Source organism: Rhinolophus hipposideros, assembly GCF_964194185.1.
Source record: "Rhinolophus hipposideros genome assembly, chromosome: 15".
NCBI lineage: Eukaryota > Metazoa > Chordata > Mammalia > Chiroptera > Rhinolophidae > Rhinolophus > Rhinolophus hipposideros.
In genome coordinates, this window is record NC_138061.1 from 51,860,646 (window position 1) to 51,882,167 (window position 21,522).

Consider the following 21,522-nt stretch of genomic DNA (forward strand, 5'->3'; position numbering starts at 1 on the left):
GCGCGCCCGCCCGCACCCACCCCTAAATCCTGCGGCCGCCGCCAGCGATCAGCTCTCACACAAACTTTAGCTGCGGGCTAGGGGGTTTGGGGTTGAGTGGGGGAGGGGAGAGGGAAAAGGCCCTCTGATTGGCGTGGTCGGCAGCCAATAAGGCCAAGCGTCTCTGCAGCGAGTAGACCCAATCCACTTATAGAGGTAGAGGGGGCGGGTAGGTGGAAGTAGAGGTGGCGCGGTGTCTGGGAGAGAGAAAAAAGGCTGGACCAATTAGTGCCCAGAAGAGGCGGGCCCAGCGGTCTGTTGATTGGTACTGGCAGTAGACCCACCCCTGGGGTGGTGCCGGAGGGGGGGATGCTGGGTCGAGGGGTGTGTCTATGCGGAGGCGAGATGACCGGCAGGAACCTGCCCCAATGGGCTGCAGAGTGGTTAGTGTGTGGGTGACGGACAGACCCGGAGGCCAACGGGTGGCCCTAAGTGTCTGCAGTCTTGTCCAATGGAGCAACGCCGGGGCGGGGCCGCGGCTCGGGTTTAATGAGACTCCATTGGGCTGTAATCAGTGTCATGTCGGATTCATGTCAACGACAACAACAGGGGGACACAAAATGGCGGCGGCTTAGCTCCTACCCCTGGCGGCGGCGGCAGCGGTGGCGGAGGCGGCGGCACCTCCTCCAGGCGGCAGCCGCAGCTTCTTTCTCAGGCAGCGGCAGCGCCTCCGGCAGGCGCAGTGGCGGTGGCGCGCGGCCAGGTCTGTCACCCACTCCGCGCGTTCCCAGGGGGAGGAGACTGAGCGGTAGGGGGCGGAAGAGGGGGGGATCGGGGGCTGTGATGCCCCTCCCACAGGCCTCTGCGCGAGGGTCACCGCGGGGCCGCTTGGGGTCAGGTTGCCCCTGAGCGTGACGGTAGGGGGCGGGGGAAAGGGGAGGAGGGACAGGCTCCGCCCCTCAGCAGGGCCTCCAGGGCAAGGGGCGGGGCTCGAGTGTGGAGGGGGCGGGGCAATATCAGGGTAGGGGTGGGACTCCGGTGGTCGGAAGGCGGGGGTTTGGAGGGATTTTCTGAGTGGGAGTGACCTGGTTGGAACGGTTGGGGGCCAGCTAGTTTCTGGGAAGTACTGCTGAGGGGGTGGGGGGATGGAAGGGGAAACTGGAGGTGTGCAAGCAGGTGCAGAAGGGAGAGTACGGAGAGATGTGGAAGGGGAATGAAGGGTATGTGAGGGCAGGTGGAATGATGCGGAAGGGTCAGAATGCAGGTATCTGGGGTAGAGTAGGAATGCGTTTGGGTATGGTGGATGAGGAGGAGAGTTGAGAAGGCAGTGCAGAGTAGGTGTTGGATTAGGGGAAGTATGGGGGGAATGTGAGGAGTAGGTACAGTTGCTGTGGTGGGAAGGGAGTTTTGCAATGAATCGGCATGTTGGAATAGAAAGGTTTGCTAGCTTTGGGGTATATGAAGCATTGAAGTAACATGGAAGGATGGGATGGATTTGCTTGGGAGAGTCTCTGAAGGATGATAAGACAGCAGAGCAGACGTAAATGGGGAGGGGGGTTACTTAGAACCTGTGAAATATAAACTGTGGTGGAGAATCTCATGGAGCCAGAGGATTCAGGAGGGTGGGAAGAGGCAGCAGGTGTGAAGAAAGATGGGCGGAGCTGGGCAGTAGGTCTGGGTGAATATGATTCGGTGGACTGCACCATGAGTTGAGGATGGCGCTAAGGAAGGTGTTAGTTTGGGAGACAGGGTTGTTTGATAGGCTGGATTTCTTGGGTGAAACTTGAGCTGAAATCTTGAAGGTGGGGCAGGAGAGGGGGAGCAGGGTGTCTGCCTCAGGAAGACTTTGGTGTGGGTAGAGTGCAGAGCGGTGCGAGACTAGGGGCAAAAAAGCAGAGGATTAAATTACAGATGCCCCATGAGGGAGTTTAAGCACTGCAATTAGGAATGGGTATTGGGGTATGATAAAGAGACCAGTGAACCAAGTATGTTTGGTCTGGAGGTGCCAGGAAATTCAAGTTAAAGAGTATATGAAGACTCTTCCATATGGACAGGATGTAGAAGTATCAAATGGGAATTAGTTATGTTGGGGTAGAGTTCTAGGGTGCTGAAAGGTGTGTGTTTCTTTTTTCTTTTTTTTATGATCGAGTACATCACATTCTTGCTGTCTTGTGTACCCTCCATTTTCTGGGATAGCCCTGAAATAATACACTCCACTCTTTTGCTATTCATAAATTCCTCACACATGTATCAAGATGGATTGGGACAGTTTTCTTTTTAAATGTTTTTAGGAAGGAAAGATTAACGTTGCATGTTTTAGTAAAGGATTCTTACCTGAGAACTTCTACTTAGGGTTGAAGGTTGAGGAGGTAAAGTGATGGTTAAAAAGAAAAGAAAAGATAGAGACAGAGAAAGGTTTGAAAATGAAAAGAGGAACTTAGGGGAATGACTGGCTGGTAGTGAGACATGGTCAGTAGAAGTTTTGTCTACCAGCCATCCCCAGGCCTCTGAGGAAGTGGATGCTGTGTCATTGCCACTGTACCATGTTTCTCTCATGCACTGCTTGTGAAGATAAGGTGGAAACTGTCAGATGTAAAGCATAATGTGAATGAAAGGTAAAACAGGTTGCGTATTGGAAGGTAGTTGAAGAAGTCTGATAAACACTTCTAATGTACTTAAGAAACTTGCATGCACTTTCTTTCACATACCAGTCAAAAGAAGACTGAACTAACTGATCTGACTTTGTTAAATGTTAGGATGCCTAACAGGCGACTTTTCAATCTTAGATCTACAAAATACCTTCGGTTTTCCTGTATACAGATGCCCGTATTTGTATAAAGTCAGAGAAAAGGAAACTGTTTTATGAAAGTAGGGATGTGTGAGCTCTTTTTGTGATCAGCCTTTGATTGCAGACGGGTAAATGGTACATGGATGGGAGAAGTGTGATGAAGGGATGTTTCTTCCCCCAAATGCTTTAATTTGCATTTCCGAAGCACCTTTAAACACCTTTTATAGGACTCCCACCGTCTTCCACAATTTTGGTATGATCCATTCCACTGTTAGATGTTTGAGTTGTTTCCCGTTTGGAGAAATTGTGAACAAAGCTGCTCTGAGTGTTCCTGTGCTTGTCATCTGGTGCACATGTGTACAGGTTTCTCGAAGGTGTACACCCAGGAATGGAATTGCTGGTTCATAGGCAAGACGGCATTTATCTTGGTTTATGTCTGCTGTCCCAGTGTAATTATTAATAAAACACCTTTAATTCTCAAAAGTATCTGGATTTGGATGATGAGTTGTATGGTCTCCCTAGTCACGGGGTGATGCTTGTCACCAATTTTACTAGCTAACAGTCAACTGCTTTCCGAAGTGTTGTGCCAGGTTCCACTCCCACCAGTGGTGTATGAGAGTTCCCATTGCCTGTCCTCTCCAACTGTCTTGGTTAACCTTTCAAATTAGCCAATCTGGTCAACTTTGCATTTACCTGATTAGGAACCAGACTGAACAGCTTTTCATATATTTGTTGGCTATTTGGATTTCTTCATTTGTAAAGTGCCTGTTCCAGCCTGCCGCCTATTTTGTTTTTTAAATTGGGCCGTGTGTCTTTTATTGCTATTTAGGAGTTATTTGTTCTGGAATCAAATTCTTTGTCATGTGTGTATGTTGCAAATAAATGCCTTCTTCCATTCTGTGGTTTGCCATGTCACTCTCTTTATGGTGTCTTTTAAATGAACAGAAGTTCTTAATTTTAATGGAGTCAAATTTATTGGTCTTTTCTTTATGGTTAGTGCTTTTTGTGTCTTGTTTTAAGACTCTTTTCCTAACCACAGGTCAAGTAGATATTCTCCTATGCTGTATTATCTTTTAAAAACTTTATTGACCTTAAAAGATGTATGATTATGAGTAAAATACACTCTTCATGACCTCATTCTCACCATTCCAAATCTATTTTTGTTTTTTGTTCACTTTCTGCTGTTCTCTGTCTTGAATTTTTACTTCTCCGCAACTGTAACTAAGAGCCAGGTGCTGACTTCTGTCTCTTAGGAGAAACTGGCCATATAGACAGAAGTTCAGCCAGATTAGATTTTACAGGTCTCCAGCTGACTGTATTGCCCTTTTTCCTTTTACGAGCTAGCATTTTATAGTGTTCCTGTTATGTGTCTGCCACCATCCTTGGTACTTTCATATTTGTTATCTCAATTATTTCTCTTTACAGTTCTGTAAAACGGGGATGTATTCTCATTTTTACAGATGAGAAAACTGAGACATTGATTAAATAACACATCCAATATCCCACAGTTTAGGTAACTAGCAAAGGGCATACTTGATTCCTGAACTCTAGATATATCCTATCATAGCACACCTCCTTCTCGCATAAGATTTCAGAACCATGTTTGATAATATCTAAAACCAATGAGAATAACTTTATTTTAATATAATATGTCCAAATTAAAGTACACACAGAGATAATTATTGTGAAACTGGATAAAATTATTGATCTGTGTATAAAAAATTAAATTTTAAGTAGGTAAAGTAGTAGACAGTGGACTTTAAGTGGTCCTTGGATGGGCAGTGGGGGTTCTGAAAGCCCTTGAAATTGGATGCAAATATCTGTATGTACATGTGTTCATTTTTAAAAATAGATCTATAATTTTCTTGAGATTCTCAAAGGGGAACCCTAATTTATTTTCAGGCTATACTGAATATCCTGTTTGAAGACATCTGTGATAAAGTTAAATGATCTGTGTTTTCAAGATAATCTTTTACAAGTTAAGATGTCAGATTTTTTTTTTAATACGCCGTTCTCAGTCTTTGTCATTAAAACCTGGCTGAAGCTAACTTGTAATTATGAAGAAATCTAGGATTGAATAGAAATATTTTAAAGTAAAAAAAAAAAGACACTCTAAATTTAGTTTATTATTTCTTAAGCGAAAGTGCTTGGTTATAATATCATCATTACTAATCAGTGTATCCTGCCTCCAAAGGCCTGATGACTTCAAATGACTTTTCATCTTGTCTCTAAAATCCTCTGTTTTACAAGGGATCAAATTTCCTGTGAGGTTCCTAACGGTGTGATTAAAGTTTAGAGACTGAAACTATTGAGCACTTAAATGCAGGGATGACTGTGTAAACCTAATTCATGGGCTTCGCCAGGAGATTTGGGACATGTCTCTACTATAATTTATGATGATGATATTGAAACTAATCTTTGCTAGGGATTATGGAAGCCATAATAGTTTATTGATGGTTCCATTATTGTTTGTTGAAGCAGATTTACACAATTATAGTTTAATGACATAACAAGGATATTGTCAACTAGGAGAGCATGACATGAAAAATTAAACTTCCAATTAATATAATATGTATTAGTTGAAATGATAATTTTCACGGTGACTTAGCCTCTTAGAAATCCTTGGAAAACATTATTAGCTTATGAATTGAAGACTGTCTCTGTTAATTAGTAGTGAGAAAGAACTTCGTATATTCTAAAAAGAATTCAACTAACATTTATTGAGTGCTCTGGGCTTGCTGCTGAGTTAGACTCATAAATATAAGTTAAACCAGATTGATGTTTGGAGAGATGAAATACTGGTTGCTTTTGTTTGTTACTTCAGTCATCCTACCCTCCAACCTTTACTGGATGGTTACTATTGCCAGAGTGATTCAAGCATTCCACAAATCTGTGTGTGCGTACGCGTGCACGCCACTGTGCCTTATTGTGTCACTACTCCTGCAGTGGCTGCCTGTTACTCCAGCTATCATGTTTTCATGCCTCAGCCTAGCTTTTGTCACAGCCAACTTTATTTTTCATTCTTCTTCAATACATACCCTCTCTAGGCATGCACATGGACTTGGTGTCCCTTTTGTGTGACAGCTCCCTCTTAGCTTCTGTGCCTTCCAGATTCCCTTCATTCATTCACTGATGCGTTCATTTAGCAAATAGGCATCAAACCCCTCTTATGTTCAAGTTGTGGTCCTGGGAAATCTTGGGACATATCAAGGTGAATCAGCTATGAATCCCGTTCTTAAGAATTTTACAGTCTATTAAGAAAGATGAGGTCAGTACACAAATAAGCATAATATAAAGAGGGAAGTGAATGCCAAAATAGTAGGAAAGCTAAAAGCTTCCTGTAAGACAAAGAGTGGTAGGCTTCTAAGAAGCTGTTGTCTATATGGGGTCATGAAGACTTTGAATTTGGGTGCAGAGACTGGGCAGTGATTCAAGTTGTGTCGCCTTTCGAGGGCTCATCCCTCCAAGGACTGTTCTGCCCATCCTCACTCAGCAAGGTGAAGTCATGGTTGTTTCCAGACCTTTTTCCTTTCTTTGAAGTGAAATCTCATGGAGAAGCCCACTGTGTATAGAACAGTTGAGATGGAGGTGCTTTGTTTGGTACGAGAGTTTAATGGTGGTCCTAGCGTTTGACTCACGAGAGGCACCGGTAGGTAAAGCCCAAGGCACTTTCTTGCAAGGATCCAGGGAGCCTAGTTTGAAAACCAGGGGAAAGACAGTAAAGGTGTAGATTTTAGCCTCTGAATTAAAGTTCTTCATGACTTAGTGGTCTGAGGTTTTAACCAAGTCAGGGCTAGTTTTCCTTTTGTAAAATGGGCAACAATGCTATCTTTATCTTACAGGGTTGTTTTAAGGTTTCCTGATAATCCATGCAAAGTGCCTGGCTCACAGTAGTTGTCAGAAAATAGTTGGTGTTATTATGGTTCAATTTAGTGCTTTGTTTCTTAAAAAAGAATTGAACGAGGCAAAACTCATATAATATAAAACTAACCATTTTAAAGTGAACAATTCAAAAATAAATAAATAAATAAAGTGAACAATTCAGTGACATTTAGTACATACACAGTGTTGTGTGACCACCACTTTTATCTAGTTCCAAAACCGGTTCATCAATCCAAAATACCTCCCCCCCCCCACAGGGCCCTACCAATGGTGTTCTATTTATGGATTTATCTATTCTGGGTGTGTCATATATATAGAATTATACACATAACCTTTTGTGTCTGGCTTCTTTCACAACATGTTTTTGTGGTTTACCCACATGGTAGCATGTATCAGTACTTCGTTCCTTTTCATGACTGAATAGTATTCCGGCGGATGGATATATATATACCACATTTTATTCATTGGTTGCTGGGCATTTGGGCTCTTTCCACTTTTTGTCTATTGTAAATAGTGCTATCATGAATATGTGTACATGTACTTATGTGAGTCCCTGTGTTCAGTTCTTTGGGGTATATACCTAGAAGTGGAATTGCGGGGTCATAGGATAGTTTTATGTTTAAGTTTTGAGGAGCCACCAAATAGTGTCTAATCGCATCTTATCCACATAGCACCCCTCATAGGACTGCACATCCAGACAACATCTTGCTAAGTATTTGTTGGTTGTCCTTTGATTAGTATTTATAACCTCACCTCCCAACTCACATGTTTTGGGCCTCCAGCATTGATTTTAGGGGAAATAGATGCATCCAGAACTTGCTGGTTAACCAGTATCACCATGTGGATGATGTTTGATGTTGTCAGACAGCAGTTATTTGTTAACTAAGGATGCTGTTTTGAGCAACTGTGCCAGTTGTCTGTGCTGGGCGGTTGTACAGGGAAAGAAGTTAATGTCCCTTTCCTTAAGCATTGTACGTTCAGTTTCAGAAGATACTGTTAGGATTTGTGGATCCTCACCCAGTTACATAATAGGCTGTGAAAATATCCAGGAGCATATAAAAGTGAGAGGGCTAAAAATAACTGTTAGCAAGTAAAACTGGAGATGACAAAAGAGTAAACTCTATTATTAATCTTTATTTTTTCTACCACTGTTTTTGGCTCATCCATAATCTCATGACTCGAGTGTTATGACATTGATTTTGAAACAACACACAGCTTTAGTAAAAGCTTGGAGGAGGCTTCACATACTATTTATGATCCAGGATATATTTTGACTTTTCTTATGCTGACATGAATATTTCTGAATAGTGTTGATATTTATGTAATAGTAATGAAGCCAAAAGCTCAGTGTTGGACTAAGCATTTCTCTAGATCTGTTTAGAATGGTTTGTAATGAATGGTGTAAATAGTATTTTATTATAAGCCTGTATGATACAACCATGTAATTTACTGATATTATTTTGTAGTTAAAAATAAAATGATTCAAAACCTCAGAAAATAGAATAATTTAATTTGATGTAGCAGGAGTCCCCAGAATTAATTTGGAATGATTCACTCCCTCTTTGGTAGCCTTTTAGTCCAACTTTCAAGTTTTAATAGAAAAAAATGAAAAAGAGAATAATGATTTTTAGGATTGAACTGATAGAATGTCCTATCTTTGTAGGAAACAAATCCTAGTGCTCTGAAAAAGAGAAGCTGTGTGGGTAATTCCAAATTGGAGGGGAAAAAGGCATTTCTGTTTGGCTCTTGAATGGATTATGTATTTTTTTCCCCGTAGATTTGCCTTTCTAGTTAGATACTGCTTAGACTAAAATTAAATTGGTTTTCAATCTATTCTCTTAGCGTATCCCAATTTACAGTGGGGCCAGTGGGTCTCAGAAACAAACCAGTGTAAGATTAAAAAATTTGCAGTGGATAATATACAAAATGGATAACATATATGTGTTTAGTTGAGAATTGGCTACTGATAAGAGACTTCTGATTTTGCTCCTCTCCTTAGCTGTGTGTGTGTTAAACACTGATTCTGCTTATAGCAAAGAGCTGCTGAGTTACATCTGCTTCTGCCTAATTAACTACATTGGTTGGTGTCAGATGAGAGCTAATTTTGAGATTAAATTGAGGAGAGGGGTGTAGTCTCGGGCTGAGGAGGGGAAGAAGGATCTAAGGTGGCTTGGTTGTTTTGTATAAGATAACAGGGTTTTGTATAAGATAACAGGGTTGTGTAAAATTTATTTTTTGTCTTGGAAGTAAAAATGATCAGTATTGTCCTAAAACCTGACTTGTGTCAAGCCATACTTATGGTTGTGGAAACTGGTACCTCCTTCTCTTAGATGCAGGGATTGGTCGTATCTTAATGGTCCAGTCAGTACCTAGATGCCAGGTGACCTTTGGGACAAATACTGAATGTTGCCTGGGAAAATTAATACTGACTTTTAAACAATGTTTGATTCTTCACATCCCCTCCCCGCCTCCCTCCACCCCCTGCCCCGATAAAATGTTATACCTACTACCTGGCTATTTGAGTAATAGTGGGATTTTTTTTTTTCCATGATGAGATTCTTTCTTAGGCTCTATCACAAACCTGTATTTTAACACTTGGAGAACAAGTCTGACTTTAAAGAAGTGCACATTTTACCTCTTTAGTCAGTTGCTCTGGGGCTTCATTTCTTGTCCTGGTTCCCCTGTTCTTAAATATTCCTTACGGGTATGAGAAAGTTAATGTATCGGTGGATGTAGTGTACTCATCACTCATTGCAACTCTGTGTAGTGAGTAGTTGTGGAGCCATGGGTGGTGCTGAGTTGAGGGGACGTCCTCATGCTCACATTGACAGTTACTTTTTTTTCTTTTGGCAGATTTGCCTGAAGATCTGGACAATCTTCTTTTTTGTCATGGACTGTTAAAACATTTGGCGTTCCAATTCTGGTATTTTTCCTTATTTTATTATATTTTTAAAATATAAAATGTCAGTCTTCCTGAAATGTGTCGGTAATAGATATGAATGATTCTTTTGATTGTGGGTAAGGATTGTGGTAACTGCTTGTCATGAAGGTATATTTTGAGTATTTATTAGTTATGAAATGGGTTTCGTTTTAATGTATGTTCATTTGCTTGTGTAACCGAGATGCCTGTAAGCAACTTTGCAATATAGGATACTTTTCTGTGACTTCTTTTCCTGCTTCTTACAGTTGTATTTTGTGCAATCAAATTAAATTAGTTGATTCATCCTGAATAAATGATGAAAGATGAAATAATTACTTGGACACAGTGAAATGCCTTCTAATGAAATTTTAGCCCAAAACCATTTTACTTTGGAAAGACCAGCTTCCTGTTCTAAGCTTTCTAACACAGAATGATTCCTGTACTCTATCATGAAAGTGGTTGCACTCTGAAAGCCAGTGATTTCATTCCTAAACACACCGTGTTCCAACTTTAACATTTTTGTCAATGATTTATATAATGACACAGAGGGAAGTGCTTATTAGATTTGCAGATGACAGATGACAGAATCAAAATTCAAAACAATCTTTAATAGGTTGGAAGATAGACTCACTCAAGCCAACGAAATGAACTGCAATAAAATTTAAATCCTAGCTTTTAAATTTGCACAAGGAAGGGAATGGAAAGACTCGACTTGACAGCCTTTTTGAAAGAAGATCTGGGGTTTTTAGTTGGAAGGCATGCTTAATATGAGCCAGTTGTTACGAAAGTTCACGTAACCTTGGATTGCATTTATAATTGGATAATGCGGGGGTGGCCGGTTAGCTCAGTTGGTTAGAGTGCATTGCTCTTACCAACAAGGTTTATGGTTCGATCCCCGCATGGGCCACTGTGAGTTGCGCCCTCCACAACTAGATTGAGGCAGCTACTTGACTTGGAGCTGATGGGTCCTGGAAAAACACACTTAAATAAATAAAAGTAAGAAAAAAAAAACTGGACAATGCCTGAGCTGCCAGACTTTAAGATGGGCATTAGCCACTAGTGAGCAACCCAAAGAAGGAGGTGCTTGGGAACCATGTGATATATGGAGTGTTAAGGAACTGAGAGATGAGTGGTCTAAAGTGGGCTGGAGGTAGAATGGGGTTTGACTGGAGTGGTTTTCAAAAGATACTTGTTTTCAAATATGCGAAAGCTGGTCATATTAAAGAATAAGAATTCCTTGGGGTGGCGGGTTAGCTCAGTTGGTTAGAGCGTCGTGCTAATAACACCAAGGTTACCTGTTCGATCCCTGCATGGGCCACTGTAAGCTGCGCCCTCCTTAAAAGAATTTCTTGAGATTGTTCCACAGGAACTAGGACTAATGGGTAGAAGACAGATTTTGGCCTCAGCGAGCAAGAAATACAAGTAGAGCTGTATAATAGTGGCGTGAGCTGCCTCAAAAAGCGACACACTCTCACTCGCTTGGTGTATTTTGAGATTTTATGGCTCATCTGTAGGGATATTGAACAAGGGATTGTTTACTGGAATAACTAGAGGTTGGACTGACTGAAATATAAGGTCCCTTCAGCACCAAGTTTCTGAATATGAGGGGAAAAATGGGGTGAACCTGTAGTTTACTGATGACAAGGAGGATAGTCCTTTTTAAACTGCTTCTTTCCAACTGACTGAACAAGTATAGTTCAATGGTTCAGTGTTATTTAGCGACAGAATCTTTGTGAGCAAATGTCATATTCTCCAGGGTATCTGGCCGAAGTTTTGAGGAAAACATTATTTTACTTTTTAAATGTACATTAAATCTAAATAGCCAGAGATAACTTTAATTTTGTATTTTATGAGACGTTTTTCAGAGTGTGTATGTAGACGTCACATTTGATGGAAGTGATGACTGTATATTGAATATTAGATACTGTGTGCACTTAATTCTCTCACCAATCCTCTGAGGGATATGTTATTATTGCCCCACTCCCAGGCCAGGGCCCTTTCTACCAGTGCTCTTTGCAGGCGTACTCAATACCACATTAGAGATCCAGGGTGTTTTGATGTGCACAAGGAGGCTCTCAGAGCAATACCACTGTCCACCTGGAATCAGATTTGTATGAATCTTCCTTGTATTAAGCTAACTAGGTACTAAGATACGTAGAATGCTACATTATTTAAAAGTTGAAGGGTTATGCTACTATGTTAGTTTCAGTTTTCCAACCTATTGGTTAGAGAGTGTCACAGACCCTTTTCAAAGGGATGGGAGAATGTGATTCTATAGAAGTGGCTAGATGGGAAATTTTCTTATGTGTGAGACTTGAGAAATATAGTACCCAGCTGAAGTAGAAGAATCAGCATTATTGCTCTTTTTTAAGTTTTAAGATTTCTTAAATTAAGTTTAATGTACTTCCATCATATTTTTTGTATCATAGACTAATACTTTGATGTTGATTTTATGTTTATGATAGACGCATATCTTGAACCACCTTCATGTAATTGTATTAATTTTAATAAAGGTTAACCATTAAATATATAACTTAGATGTGATCTTTTAAATGCCCCATAAATGATTTCATATAAATAACAAGCGGAAAAATCCTAAAACAAAAGATTCTTCCTCAGACTGAGACCCAATTTCTGATTGGAAAATATAGTCAAATGTAATATAGTCAAATAAGGTATTATTTGTTACATAATACCTTCCTGTCATTACTTCTGGGGTCATTTTGCATCAGAAAAGAACATAATATTAAAAGAGTCCTTTTCGTTTATTTTTCAAAGTTCTCTTATTAAGAGCCTTTCTCCCTATTTATCCTTTAAGGTCTTGATTTCCTTGTTCAAGATGTTCTTCACCTGAATGCAGTCTCTCCTGTTGGTGAAACAAGACAACTATCAACACTGCCTGTTTGTTCTCTTTTTAATCTCTTAAGGATGGATGTTTGTAAGATGTTCCTTAGTATGGTCTGGAATACTCTGCCCATTTATTGAATTGTACGTGACTTTTAAATGTGCAAGTTCTGTTAAATACAAGGAGAACCTCTATGGGTAACTTTTGTATTGAAGAAGTCATTTGTCAACCATGGTAAAACTTGCAAACCCACTTTATACAGAGTGGATTCTTGAAGCTATACAGAAAATAAAAAAGCAAAAGCAAAGGCCCTCCGAAGAGAGAATCTGCCATGCAGTCAGCACTTCCCATGGGTTGGATAAGAAGACCGTCTCTGAACAGCTGGAACTCAGTGTTCAGGATGGCTCCGTTCTCAAAGTCACCAACAAAGGCCTTGCCTCCTATAAGGACCCAGACAACCCTGGGCGCTTTTCATCAGTTAAACCAGGCACTTTTCCTAAGTCAACCAAGGGGTCTAGAGGGACATGCAGTGATCTCCGCAATGTGGATTGGAATAAACTTTTAAGGAGAGCAATTGAAGGACTTGAGGAGCCAAATGGCTCCTCCCTGAAGAACATCGAGAAGTATCTCAGAAATCAAAGTGATCTCACAAGCACCACCAACAACCCAGCCTTTCAGCAGCGGCTGCGCCTGGGGGCCAAACGTGCGGTGAACAATGGGAGGTTACTGAAAGACGGGCCGCAGTACAGGGTCAACTATGGAAGCTCAGATGGCAGTGGGGCTCCCAAATACCCCAGCGCGTTCCCATCCTCTCTCCCACCTGTCAGCCTTCTACCCCATGAAAAAGACCAGGTAAGTGAAGAGAGAATGCCAGTGCATTGTAAATATTGCCCATTTGACTTGTACAGTTGAAGTGAAATTCTGTATGGCCAAAAGTTCTGAGTGAAGTTGGATAACATCGTGTTTTGCCTCAGAGCAGGCTTTCGTGTTTTAAAATGTATGTATTGACATATATAAAGTGTTCTATAGTGTTTTACAGTGTATTGAGGGCTTCCTCATCGGTCAACTAAAAATTTAACGTGATGATTATGTGATTTGTTTTTTAAACTCTAGTTGTTATAACCTGTGAGTGCTTGAAAGGACCAGGATAGATAACCTGAATCCCCCTTCCTCAAGGCAGGAGCTATATACGTAGTTTTGAAAATCTAAGAAAGCCCACTTGTATGTTTTTCTCTCTTTTTATCATTTATTATTTATTTTTCAGCTTTATTGAGTTATAATTGATATTTTTTCTCTTTATTATTTTCAGAGAAGAATTTATAGATTAATTATTTTAATACTGGAATTGTTTTAATATGTGACCTAAATCCTGACTGTTTCAATTTGAAGTCATTTATTATTGTCTACTTCTCAGTGGGTGAAAGTGAATGTTTATTTTGTCTCTTTTCTTACACTCTGGTTTCTCTGGGCCTTCTGTTAATTGCTGTAGTGTTTATACATATATAGAAGATACCGCTTTAAGTTAATGCTACAATTGTAAGTCTTTGGTTGAGTAGGATTTCCCTTTGTTTTGTTTCAAAGCTATTGAAATTACTGCAAACAACAACCAACCTAGAGTAACAGCAATTTGTAATAATCCAAGCCCTTCAGCTTCAGGGCTTGTTGTCTGTCCTGTGGGCCAGTGGATACATTGATACCAGTTAACTTTACATCTTGTAAACCATTACCCATTGTTGATAGAAAGGGTAGTTGTACCATTAACTGCATTTTTAGAAGTGATGGAAACACACTGTTAGGAACAGTTGCGCTCCTTCCTGATTGTGTGTTTTTCCTCTTTGGATACCGCCAACCTAAGATAGACCCTGCTTTTCTCTCAGTGCTTTAAGCTGGCAGGGACCCAGCTCTATGAGCTAATATAGAACCCTAGCATTTATATCTTAACTGTATTTTTATTTTATTAGTTTTTCTGGACATTGATTTTGTCCTTTGGTGGTATTTGCGTTTGTGTAACCAACCCCAATTCTTTGTGAGAGAATGTGGGCATAGAGAAAGAAGTAAACCTATGAAATTTTCTTTCTATTAATAATAACATTTGTTTAAAAAAAATATGCAGCATGTGATTCAAATCCTAATTCTTGTGTCTGACACAGGCACACTAAGCACTTCTGTTTCTCATTAAATATTTTTGTAAAAGCTTATACAGTGAGGAGATTCCTTAAGGGAATATAGAGTCATTTCTTGATGGATTTGGATATCTTTGTTTTTAAAATATATACATTACCCTAAGGTCTGTTAAGATTTGATAATGATCAGGTACGTGGACTAATTTAGACAGCTTTAGGCAGTTTACTAGTATGTTTCAATTATTTTGTGGTCCAGGGGATATTTTTCCTTGTGGTAGAGGAGTCACTACAAATTTTCCACAGTCCCTTTCCTATCCTTCTCTTTCACCTTGCCCACCATTTCTTGCTAACCTTATCATATTTTTTTTTCATACAGCATCTGTACAGAAGTATTTTTAGTCTAAAGGAAAATTCATGTCTGAAAGTGTCTAGGATTGAGAACAGTGTAATTTATTGCTTAGCATGCAGTTGTTCGTGCTCTTTTTGTGATGCTGATCTTTAAATTGTCCAGTTAGCATCATCATATAAGGAAAGCTTGATGAAATTTTTACTTGATCAAATTTGGAGAACAGTTTTATTGAGTAATCATAATCCAATTCTTTAAAAAGAATAAATAAAAATATATGAAAATCAGGTCCAGTCAGTTTGGCTACAGCGTATTATGTCGTTTTGTATTATATATTACAATAGCATTTTTCCTTGAAAAATGTAGTAAAAACTACATCATAATATATTGCCCTTAGAGATTGCAAGTGGTAAGTAGTTTAAAATCATGTAAACTTGCTAAGCAAATGTAATAGAAATTCTTATACAGGATCCACAAATAAGCTTGGGGAAGGTAGGCCGCAAATCCCCTGGAATTGAGCTGTGATGTGTATCCACATGTTTTTCTGGGGTCAGGGCCTATGGTTTTTTTCTTCATGTTAAACTCTCAAAAGGATCCAAAATGTTAAATAGCCAATGTGAACATTTTGTATGTACTGTAGAAAATATTTTGAGTTTCTCACTCTAAAACCATAAAATGTTAATGATTATTCTTGCTTCAGCTGCTGAACTTAGATCTGCATGTAGGTTGGTTATACTGTTGTTTCTTGTATATGGACTTTTTCTTTTTTTTGACTTTTCTAATATATTTGAAAGACAGATGATCATGGCTCTTGTGCTAGAAGAAGTCCGTGGACTTTGCACTGTGGGGGGACATTTATGATATAAATAGCAACTGTTTGTACAGCGATAATCTCAATTACAGTTTAGTCAACTGATGTCTTTCAGAGAAGCTGTTATTCTAGTTACTTTTGCTGAGCAGTTTCATTTCATTGTAAAACAAAAAATAGTAAAAATAATAACTAACAGTTTTTAAGGGTTAAATCCTGGCACTATTCCAAGTGCTTTACATTCATTATGTCCTTATCACAGTAACTGTGAGGGCCATAGATTATTATTCTGATTTTACAGATGAAAAACGGAGGCTCAAACACTAAGTAATTTGTCCAAGGTCACGTATAGAGCTGGCGAGTGGGGAGGCCAAGATTGTAAGGCGAACGTCTGACTCCACACCTCTTCACTGCCCGGCTGTCGACTGGTCCGCAGTGGTGGCTTTTCATCAACAGTAAAAGTATCTCTTCCAGTTCTGCAAATGCTTAGAAGCAGTTTTCCCTCAACAAATAGATTTCTGGCATTTTAAATGTGGTAGCTGCAATGAGCCTACTAGTTTTTAAAGCACATACTATTTATAATACTAGCAATATGGGAAGGCAGTAGGGGAAATAGTAAATCTGTGGCTAATTAGATTTAACATCATCATCATTCCTATGCATGACTGCGAGAAGGAATGCAATGCAAGTTAAAATAGAAGGGCGCCTTTCCTTTCTGAAATGTACTTGCACATCTTCTGATAGTCTAGAATTCAAACTGGATATTACCACACTGGCTTCTTAGCACAACTTCTTTGTATTTATTTAAGAAAGTTCTCTTTGGTGAGGTGATACGGAAACGAATTAAACCACTGAAGATAAAACTTTATCTCTGACTTGGTGAGGGAACTCCCAAAGGATAGTATTAGTGTTTCTCATTAAGTGGTAAAGCTCAATTAGGTCAGATTGTGAGGACTTTGGAAAGTCAAATATTCTAAGAGAGACTTCCGTTGTTCCGTCGTCATCACAGACTTTGTAGCATTAGGATTCCATTTGAACATTTGGGCTTTAGCGTTTTTATGAAAGCCCTTTAGTTCAGTTTTAAACAGTTTCCTTGGTATTTCACTTTATTGGGAATATCTTTCTAAAATTTATTAAGTGACAAGTCTTGGTATGTTTCTAGTACAGTACATAAGATATGGGGACTCTCATTCTAGGCTCCTGTGGTTGGAAAGGGAGACACTTCTATTATCAGGTAGGGCTTTTGATTTTTTTCTTTTAAGAAATGAAGTAACTATTAGAATCTTACAAAAACGTTCAAAAGTAAGTACAAAAGCAATGTTGCTGCCAATAAGAAAAAAAATCAAGATGAGTTTAAAAAGGAGCACAGATGATCAGAAATGGGGCTGAGAGACAAAAGTGGTGGTCTTGGCTTGTTCAGTTGTTTTTTCTACTTTCCCCCCACCTCTTTTAGGGAGATATTTTATTAGGATTTTTGGCAGTGTTATATGAACCGTTTCCATAAATAGAAGGTTAATGTACATCGAACATCAGTTTCTTTTGTTGTATACGTGTCATAAATTAAAGAACTTTATTTTTAGATTTTATTTTCTTCAGTGTTCTCCACTCTGTCCCCTAATCTCAAGGCCCATCATCCCTGCCCTACAGAGACACCCACCCCCGACCTTCTCCCTGGGACTTTTCCAATCGCCTTTGTTTTGTGAAGGACCATCCACTCCTCGATATTGTTCTTCGATGGGGCATGTTTCCAGAAGCTCTCAGCCCTAGGGGAATCGTTCCTAGTCTCAGACAACTCGGCATCTTTTTGGCAGGAATGTGTGTATTTTTTATCTGCTAATTATGGAGAGTCCAAATGTCCTCCTCTGTGTTGTCCTTAGTTTTCCTTTGAATTGGTGTCCTTTGTATTGCAGATGTCACATTTCTCAAAGAATGCTTAGCTAAGTGTATTCAACTGAAAGTTGGATAAAACCCTAAATGTTGCAAAATAATACTCTTCCATATAACCTGAATTTTGGAATTGGTATGGATAAAAGTCAGTTTTAGAATGACAAAAGTTAGATGACACCCTATGATAATGTGAAAGAATAGGTAAATCAGATACTTTTTTTTCCAGGGTCAGGGATGTAAAAAGATTGTAGTTCGCGTTGTTACTTAAGCTTCAGAAGTTCTTCAAAATAGAGTATCTTAGGACTACTTTTGTGAGCAGGTAGTACAGGTACTAGTTGTTGAGAGTGCACTTGGATTATCTGAAAACTAGTTAGTTGAGTCGGGAGAAAAATAAAATGAAGAGTGAATGAGTCTTTCTCTCACTCTGAGACATGCTTGACAGCTTGTTCCACTTTGAGCTTTTATCAAGATGGGACTTGTCTAGACTTTTAATGAAATAGGCTTCAGGTAAAGTAGAAACATTATGTCAAAGGGTTTTTGACTCTTCAAATGAGTGTTAAACATTCTTTTTAACCCTTTGGATCTTAGATATATTTGATACTGTGCTGTCTTTTCTGCAACCCGTGATCCTGATATGAATGATACATAAACATAGATCATCCTATTTTCTGATGTCCTGATGATATATTCTTCCAAGCATTAAGGGTGCTAAGGGTATGTGGTTTCTTGACTGATTTTAGGTCTTTTCAGCAGCTTTCATGAATTTACTGTTATATTCCATATACCTATTTGGATTATAACAGCTACGTTTATTATACTTTCAGTGCTAAGAAAATCTATATTATATAGCTTTGAAGTTATTTAACAGTTAAATGCTATTTACTGATACATTCTGATTGTAACTTGGACGGCAAAGATTTTTATTCATCCTTTGCCTTCAAACTTTATTTAATAAATAGTACATTTTGATGTTTCTTAGAATGAAAGTTTGTGTTCTTTTTATGTATTTTATCTTTGTACGTGATAATATACAAAGGAAACACGAGAAAATGTGATGGTTTTATCATTGCAATAGCAAACTTTGTAAAATTCATGACTTTTGGTTTTGTTTATAAACTTAATTTTCTTGGCCTGTACATTAAACTACAGTAGATTTGATGAAACTGCTCTGGTTACACCAGCATTTAAAATGTGGAATCTGTATCTCCTCAGGTACTTTGATCTCTCCAATCTATTAAAGTTTCTAAGTACATAAACATCAATTAGCTCACTAAATTAAAGTTTGGCAAACGAGTCAGCCATGTAATTTGTGACATTTTAAGTTCGCAGGGCCATGAGGAAAGTAGGTTTTTATTTGTTTGTGGGTGCTGTTATCTTACTGTCTTCAGGTGACCGGTGGTTTATACATGTCAGATAAGGAGGTATGGCAATTTGGCACATTCTGAAGTGCTAATCACTGTTATGTTTCTCTGTGGGACTGGACTGCCCAGAGAAGTCTCCAGGAGTTGCAAACTGTATCCTATTGTTTTTCCTTTTGTAAGTGAGCCTTTTAATTAGCAAAATATTCGTGCGGAATATAACTTTTTTGGTTTTGTTTTATGAAAGGTAATATTTTGAAAAGTCTGCAAAATGAACTAAATAGACATTGTTCTAGAGTGAATGAAATTAGATTTGAAGTCTGAGGCTGGGTTCTACAAAGATATAAAATAAATACTAATCAGTGGTCTAAGTAAAATCCAGGAAGGATTTGTGTTAATTTGACAAGTGGGTTTAGAATTCTTTAGCCATTATTTTTTAGAAACCAGCTTTGTTCGTACATCCTTTCTCTAATTTGCTTCACTTTTGATCTTTGATAAAACCAGCTGCAATTTTGTTTCATTAACAAACTTAACTGGTTAACAGATGTTTGTTTTGGCTTGATTGTGTCCTTTCTATTAGAAACAGCATAAGCATACATAGAAACCATGCTGGGCCTTTTCCTGTCTGTACTTACACAGGCAGTTCAGAAGAACAACTTAATTTTATTTACAAGTTCGATTTTTGTTCCTCTGCACTCTTATTGTAGGTATAGTGTAGGTATATATACAAACATTTTAGCTCTTGTTCCCTCTGTCAGGGAGGTCTTTTGTTCTTAATCCTCCATCTGTTAGTCCAGTACACCCCCCCCCCCATTTTTTTAGCATTGCAAAATCTTACCATGGAGGGAAAAAGGTACTGCAGAAGAGGGAATTGAGATATGAGTGCCTCTTCCACAGTTCAAGGGAGGGAATGGTACTAGCTGGTGAATTCGATAATTTCTTCCATCTTCTTTGATGTCAGTAAGCTGCCATATGGAAAGCAGTGAGGCCTCCAGGAAGGAGGTGAGCCTTGGTCTGGGCTGCCTGATACTCGGTGACGTGGGCTGGGAGCCAGAGGCAGCCCTTGAATATTTCTGTACTAGTTTCTGGTGCAGCTGATCCTGTTTCTTGTCCATGGGTTACTGCCGTGCTTGTGACCCTCTCAGATCATAAATGGGAATGGTGAAATTCAAGAAACAGAGGAAAGAGTAGATGGGGTAAGAGAAATAGTAGAGAAACAAAGAATGTCTCAGTAAAAATTCCACATTAAGGACATGAAATGATGATTCCTATTTGGTATTTGATCCACTTGTTCCCCGAACTAGTATTTTAATATCATGTGGAAGCTTCTACCTTATAGCCAAACAAACCCAACCCTAACTAGTGAGCTTTGAGATGTAAGTAAAGCAGCAGAAAACAGGATCTGCTAGTGGAAGAGTATGGGCTGTTTGAAGAACATAAGCTATTCCATGTAGTTAGACTGCTGGAGGAGACTGGCAAAGGTAGGCAAATGGAGGAAACCAGGAAGATAGTTCCCTCTTAACTTTGTAATTTACAAGATGGTAATGTTTCAGTAAAGTTGAAAGAGTAGTACAGTAAGTATACAATAATTTCTTTCACCTAGATTCACCAGTTGTGAATATTTTGCCACATTTGTTCTTTTTCTCTCGCTCTTGTGTGTATGTGTTTATATGTGTACATATTTACACATATACACGTATGTTCATATTTGGCTGAACTATTTCAAAATACACAGCAGACATGATACTATGATACGTTATTAAGTTGTAATGATAATTATATATTAAGGAACATTATCCTCTATAACCACAAAACTGTTATTTCTATAAGAAAGTCAACTGTGAAACAAGAGTGTTATCTAATAGGCAGTCCGTATTTCCCCAAATGGCCCCAAAATGTCATTTATAACTTGTTTTTGATCCAGGGTCCAGTTAAGCATCAAGCATTGCATTGGTCGTCACATCTCCTTTAATAGAGAACAGTTTCCCCCTTTTGTTTGTTTCTCCTGCCAGTCACATTTTTGAAATGTCTAGGCCAGTTGTCTTGTGGGATGTCCCCCAGTTAGTATTTGTCTGATTGTGTCCTCGTGATTAGATTCAGGGTACACTTTTTTGGCAAGAATACTGCATGGGCGATGTTCTGTATTTCCTCTTTGTCATGTCAGGAGATGCAGCCTTTTCAGCTTATCTTGTTACTGGTGGCGCTTATTTGATCGGTTGCTTAAGGTGGTGTCCGCTAGATCTCTTTTACTAAAGGCACTTTTCCCCTTTTGTACTTAATAAGTAACCTATACAGTGATACTTTGTAACCATGTGAATAACCTTTCATCCAGTGTGTGTTAGTTTTCTGTTACTACTGTAACAAATTACCATAAACTAGTGACTTAAAATAGTGCAAATTTATTGTCTTACATAGTTCTGTAAGTCCAAAGTCCAACATGGGTCTCATTGGGTTAAAATCAGTGTCAGCAGGGTTGAGAATCTGATTCCTTACTATTTGCATCTTCTATAGGCTGCCTGCATTCCTTGGCTCATGGTCCCTTTCTTCCATCTTCAAAGCCAGCGGCGTCACCTCTCTCTGACCATT

The 21,522-nt window shown here is 39.1% G+C and overlaps 1 protein-coding gene across 1 annotated transcript in view; it reads left to right on the top strand.

Annotated features, from left to right (window-relative positions):
* The first annotated feature begins 410 nt into the window (after positions 1-410).
* The window catches only part of KAT6B (lysine acetyltransferase 6B), a 171,384-nt gene continuing 150,272 nt past the window's right edge, over positions 411-21,522 (top strand). The window contains 3 exon segments of the mRNA XM_081075065.1: positions 411-742; positions 9,503-9,572; positions 12,388-13,266. Of these exon segments, the coding sequence (XP_080931191.1) occupies positions 12,646-13,266 (621 nt within the window). The 5' untranslated portion in view covers positions 411-742; positions 9,503-9,572; positions 12,388-12,645.